This window comes from Gymnoscopelus microlampas (genome assembly GCF_963454915.1).
Source record: "Gymnoscopelus microlampas genome assembly, chromosome: 15".
NCBI classification, from domain to species: domain Eukaryota; kingdom Metazoa; phylum Chordata; class Actinopteri; order Myctophiformes; family Myctophidae; genus Gymnoscopelus; species Gymnoscopelus microlampas.
The window spans coordinates 24,589,813-24,596,130 of NC_139952.1; the positions used below are offsets into that span (position 1 = coordinate 24,589,813).

Consider the following 6,318-nt stretch of genomic DNA (forward strand, 5'->3'; position numbering starts at 1 on the left):
TTCTTATTTTGTTATACATGTAACTTATAATGAAAGCTGTAGAAGCCATTTCACAGTGTTTGTTTTATTATTAGGTATTAGTAGTAGTATTAGTTTTGGTACTTTATTGGTTTATTGTTTGTGTGGGCACGCCTCTCCAGGGCTTATCTAGGACAGGTGATTGGGGAAGGGTATGCACCTGGGTGGAAAAATGGCTTTTTACCAACAACAGAGAAGGCCAGAGCTGTTTTGTACTGTCTATGTTCACATTTTGGATCAGTAAATCTGCAAACTGTAAGTTAAGTTGTGGACAATGCGTTCTTTGCCTGCATACATGACAAGTCTCCAAGGTGCATCAGTGTTTGTTGATGACTTGAGAAGTTTGAACCGAGCCAACGAAACGCCGCTACAAAAGCATTGACTGTACCAATAAAACCCAATTATTGAAATCCCATATATGGAATAGACTTGGACCATGCTGCATTGGTACCTGTATACAGCCAGTATACTGTACAGTGGCTGACTTGCCAGTCTGCAGGTTTTCTTCAGAATAGGTAAGACACCACTTTAATGAATGTAGAATTACCATCATCAAAATGTGTAGCACATTGACAGTGCTATATAGTCTATGGCACATTAGGAGTCCACCAATATAGTACATTTAGCTAGGTCTATGCATTTCTGGTAATATTATTGACCGCTTAATTTGTATGTCTGTGGCAAAAGTCAATTTTCATGAAAATGTCCACATGCCAGTATGGTGATGAACCCTCACTTTAAAAAAAGAAAACATTTTTTACAAAGAATTTCACAGCATGTTTAGAATCTAGGAATATCGGAGAAATATTGTAATGGTAGTGCTCAACTTCAGATTAATATGGCACTGACTGTATTAATTTGTATTAATGACGCACGCACATGAGGGAGGCAGATTTGGCTTTCTGAAGCCTTGGTGTCAACCGTATACATAAATGTATATACACCGTTGACTCCATCTAGTGGACACAATAAGTACCTACACTGCCATGTTAATCCCATAGGCTACGGGATTTAATGATATAATTTATACCATTGGATTGGCTGTTCCATCAAACACCTAGATTCAAAAATAAATAACCAGTTTGTTATTTTCTGGTCAGTGCCATTCATGTTTTTTCAATGGCATATGACACCCTTCCTAGCTTTTAACTACATGTTACAGAATTGTACACTGACTGGATTTGACCGTTTCCCAGACAAAATTGATTTATCTAAAATGAATAATTCATTATCAACCTATACAAATAACACAGTATATTTAATTAAAATATCAAGATCACATGACCATAATGTTTATTCATAAAATTAAAATACAATATTGTCCCATATGACTGGCGGTGACAAGCAAGGCTTGGAAACAATTAAGTAAAGTAAAGGAAAAAAACAAAAACAAAATGTCTGTCTTCTGCAACTTGTAGTCTTTGTCCAAAACATCAGGAAACAACTGGACTCCACAAAAAAGAGGGGGAAACCACATCAATATCTGTATTTAGTAGAGTAATCCTTAGGGGATACAACGAGACCTCTTCCTTTTCTTGCACCTCTGTACACAGTTTCAACAATGTTTATCATCTCCTGTTTGTCCTCCATGGTCCAGTTGATCTTGTTGTTGTTGCCAGTACCCAGGTCAATCATGATGTGCTTGTTCCTGGAAAACAACAAAAACATTCAGCATTAGTGATTTCATGTTTAGCTAGTAGTTTCACTTTCTCCATGATTTCCTCTTTCATTCCCTCATACAGATAAGACCCCAGTTTGTATATGGTTCATAATGTTTTTCCCTGGCGAAACTAACAAGTCAAGTATTTATCAATGACATTTTCCATTTGTCAACAAGAAAACAGCCAGCCCAGTTTGCGGTGGGTTTGTCTACTAACTAGACAGGTTTGTAACTACTTTGCAATAATAAAGACGCGATGTATGAGATTCACTGATAAAACGTTTTTTTTTTTACATGCACAGATTATCAATCTGTGCATGTAAAAAACTTTAAGTAACTTTCACAAGCTGGTTATTTCCTGGTCACACACACACACACACGACTGGCTTTCGAGAAGCATTTACCATAACTACTGGCCTCTACAAAGATAATCAATCATGCTGCAAGGAGCCTTGATTTGATTAATTGGCCAATTCATTTAGAACACATTAATTTGGGAAAATGCACATATCAGAAACATGAAAAACGGTACATTGTAGACCACCTTAAAAAATGTCAACCACTTAAACACTCTACTTGGTTATATTTTAGTTGACTGGAGTTGGATTTGTACTTGGTCCGCTCTTTTTTCCCTGTACGTATTGCAAGCTTGCAGATCTGCTATTTTCGGTGAAATGTTCCCCCCAGAATAGGAATACTAAGGTTTAAGTTGTAATTCCTCGAGTGACACCTTGAACTTGCTTGCTAAAATCTAAATTCAATTAAGAAAATCACGTACATTGAAATGACATTTAGACTACTTTATAATGGAGGCAAAACTGTTTAGTACTTTACCTGAAAAAGAACATGACAGTGCAGGGGTCATACAACTCGTACATCTTGTTGAAATCAGGCACTTCTGTGATGTCCACCAGGTACATGACTGCAAAGTTCTTCACCTGGCAGAATGATTGTACAGTAAACTGAAGTCAGTATACTGTTCATGTGCTCAAAACAGAATTAACACAAATTAGCAAGCTGGCAATAATGTCAACTGAATATTTAATATATGTTGACAGTTACACATAGTCTTAGATGATTATTTTGCAATAATTTCTTGCATATGGTGGCGTGTGTGTGTGTGTGTGTGTGTGTGTGTGTGTGTGTGTGTGTGTGTGTGTGTGTGTGTGCGCGCACGCACGTGTGTACTACCAGATAGGTAGAGTGAGTCAGTGAGTGGATGGGTGGGAGGATGTGGATAGATAGCTTAAGCAAACCTTTTCAGCTATGCTAAAGAGAACTTCATCCATCTTCATACAGGTTGGGTCCCAGTCATGACCAAAGCGGATGACCAAGACTCTGTCCTCCTCAGACAGAATGGCCTGGTCCACCTGCCAGCCGTTGTGGAGATGTGAGAGCATGTACGACATGTTGATCTCCTGGTACTGTCCGCTCACACACTGAAACAAACACTGTGTATTCACACACAATCACCAGGAAGCACAGGTTACTGTCAGAGTCTGAGAGCTTCACATTATGCATACAATTAACTTTACCAGCCATATATCTCCTCTACTAAACATATACATACCGTAATGGAGAATTCAATAATTACAGTTCAATTTAACTCAGAGTGTACAAATATTGATTACATTTGAACACCCTTGGAGTTAGCAATATGTAATGTATAGATACAAAGGTATCTTCCGCATTAGTCATTTTTATGTGACTACTGCTGCTTTAGTATAGACCCCTTAACAGACGACGTCATACTGGCTGCGTGCAGCCAGTATGCGCGCAACGAAACCCATTATATCAGGTCTCGTTAGGACGCGTCTCACTAGCCAACACACACAAGAGGGGGTTGGGGTGTGCTGAAACCAGTGCACCCCGAAACAGGTTGGGAATTGATTGCGTGAAACAATCACCTGTGCGTCCAGGCTCAATGTTAGTAAACAAATAATTGGTCTATAAAACACTAGGTACTCCTTAGCCGCAAGCAACTCAGATGCTATAATGCTATCTGGCATCTAGAGTTGCAACACCAACCCTTGACAGCCCATTCATCCAAACAGAAAAGTCCCATCTGATTGCATTAAACGACGTTAAATCACCAGTAGTAAAAGTACTTGAAATTGGAAATACTCAAGTACGAATACCTAAGAATTGTACTTAAGTACAGTACTTAGTTACTTTCCACCACTGTTGATTATAGAGGTTGTTTGTGATGAATGAGTCACAATTCCTTTCTTTAGGGTTAGCAGCAGACAGTTAGCTTAGCTGCTAATGTTGTTTGTTGTGGTCAGCTGTGAGCAGAGTGCTGGGTCTGTAACGCCGCGGCCATAGGCTTTCTAGGGGTTATCCTTCTAGCATCCTTTTGTATAAATCTGTACCTATGTGTGCTTTTAAAAAAAACCTTACAATAAAGTATTCAATCAATCGGTGACAAATAAACCTTCTTGATTCTTAGCTGGACAGCTTGTTAGCGTAACATTAGCTTGTTAACTAAGCACATTCTGGAGACAGGAAACTCACGTACATTTAGTAATATGTATTCAAACACTTACCCCAGATTAGTAACTAACGTTGGATACAGGAAATAAGTAATTATGTAAAAATGCTGCTAGTTCATTCGAAATATACAATTAATGGATGCCAGCTAGTGAACGTGTGTTGTTCGTTGCTTGTGTTGTGGATTGTATGGGACTGCAAGCGTAAGATTGCGTAAACGACGTAACTCTACTTTGTTACGTATTATTGGTGACTTCCTTATAGGCGCGTTACTGCCACCAACTGGACTGGAGTGATTGATGTACTTTATTTAGTAAGACATGAGAAACAGTACATGGAAGTACAATTCACAATACAAGGTCTACTAAACTGGATAACTCAGAAAGCACTAAGCTTGTTTAAAATGAGTTCCCATAGCTGAATGGTTAGTGAACCCGCCTAGGGAGCCAGAGGCCCTGGTTGCCCCAGGTTCGATTCCAGGCCAGGTCAGCATATGTGTCGATGAAATGAAATTTGTCCCTGAGCAAGACTCTTAACCCCTAATTGCTCACAGGTTCTCATTGGAAACAAGACCACAAGGACTTTCATGAACGACCTGTTAAAAGGAATTATCCTTAAGGAATTATCCTTATCCCACGCACACAACTCATGATGACATATAAGAGACAGACAAATATACACTACTATACAGAACGTCATACAATCAGCTTACAGGTTACTGGTATGAAACATAAGAAATATGTACAAGAAAGTTGGAGAAGGAGAAGACTCTGCAAGAGTGGGAGATGAAGGTGGATGAATGGGAGGCCATTGAGGAAGAGAAGGTGGAGATGATGGAGTGAATGGGAGTCTGCTGTGGCAAACTTCTTTTCTCTCTTGTGAGATCTCAATCAATTTAGTGCTTGTCCTGTTACTCCTGTAACCTTATCGAGTGATTTTACCCATTACCTATGATTCAGCAAAGGCCACACCATAGTATAAAACAGGCTACACGCATAATGTAACTTCCTAACTGGGCTTAACTGCTTCCTCCTTCCTCAAACTGACCCAATCCACTTCGATAGAATGACTACAATGTTCAAACAATAAGTCAAAGAAGCAAAACTAATATGCTGCTCTTGATGCACTGTGCATAATTTCTTTCCATTGCTTTTCCGATTATTAGCAGGGGCACAAACTCTTTCAACTAGACCCGTTTATTTTACAGGGTTAGTTCATGTGAGACAGGGCAAGGCAAGTTTATTTAGATAGCACAGTTCACACACAGAGACAATTCTACCTGCTCTACATAAGACATGAAAACACATTCAAAGGATTGAACCAATAGAAATAAGTGTTTCCAGGACACTTGAAGGCCTTTATGTGCAATGTTACTGTACATATTTTTGTTTTTGTATTCTGTTCATGTGATGTTTTGCATAGTAGTGTATATTTGTCTGTCATTAAAGCAATCAATCAATCAATCAATCAATCAATCAAACAAACAATAGACTTGGAGCAAGTCTATGCATGGTTCGCCAGTCCCAAGTTAAATCATTAATGCCTTGACTTTCATACAGAACAGAATCTTAAAGTCATACCTTTTTCTGCAGAAGATATTGTTGAAGCCCTGTAGCATCTATATTGAGGATCTTGCCCAGACTTGGCTCCAGCCTGCTTCATAGATTTTTGTCATATTGTGTTCACACAGACATTTAAGCTGACCTAGATGCAATCCGGTATGCCTCTGTCATCCTTTCCTTCCATTTGTTCACAAAGTCTTTGTAGGTGACTCGCTGGCCTGCAGCTCGTGTGCCAAACAGGACGATCAACAACCTCGGTTGCCTGCCGAGTTATATGTACATGCAGAACCTTGTAGAGATGGCTTTCCCAGTCGGTTTTATGCTTTAACCACATGAACCCTCCCTATTCTGGGCATGTCAATAGGCGGACATTTGGCAAAAATACCAGATCTACAGCCCACAACACGTGAGCTGTAGGTTGGCTATTTTTGACAAAGAAATTTGGTTTGTAGATGGAAAAAAGGAGAGGGCCAAGAACAGACCCGTGGGAGACCCTGCTCAATGAAGTATATAGGATTTAAGTGTTAAGGTCCTGTTGAATATTTCCAACTGTCCTTTGTGGGTGATATTGGTTCATAAAAGAGCATT

At 39.3% G+C, this 6,318-nt stretch overlaps 1 protein-coding gene across 1 annotated transcript; it reads right to left on the reverse strand.

Moving 5' to 3' along the window:
- Window positions 1–1,294: 1,294 nt before the first annotated feature.
- Window positions 1,295–4,364, reverse strand: txnl4a (thioredoxin-like 4A). Its single transcript, XM_084079962.1, has 4 exons — window positions 4,225–4,364; window positions 2,935–3,129; window positions 2,513–2,616; window positions 1,295–1,666 (listed from the first exon to the last, which is right to left on the reverse strand). Exons 2-4 carry the CDS (start codon window positions 3,085–3,087, stop codon window positions 1,495–1,497), a joined length of 429 nt encoding a protein of 142 aa, XP_083936088.1. The 5' UTR covers window positions 3,088–3,129; window positions 4,225–4,364; the 3' UTR covers window positions 1,295–1,494.
- Window positions 4,365–6,318: the final 1,954 nt, after the last annotated feature.

What these genes read in the sequence shown, in the direction of transcription:
- txnl4a (XM_084079962.1), bottom strand. Translation starts at nt 3,087, where the DNA reads ATGTCGTACATGCTCTCACATCTCCACAACGGCTGGCAGGTGGACCAG. An exon ending in TCTTTAGCATAGCTGAAAAG is followed by an intron (nt 2,617 to 2,934) that starts GTTTGCTTAAGC and finishes TCATTCTGCCAG; the next exon opens with GTGAAGAACTTTGCAGTCAT. An exon ending in ACTGTCATGTTCTTTTTCAG is followed by an intron (nt 1,667 to 2,512) that starts GTAAAGTACTAA and finishes GTTGTTTTCCAG; the next exon opens with GAACAAGCACATCATGATTG.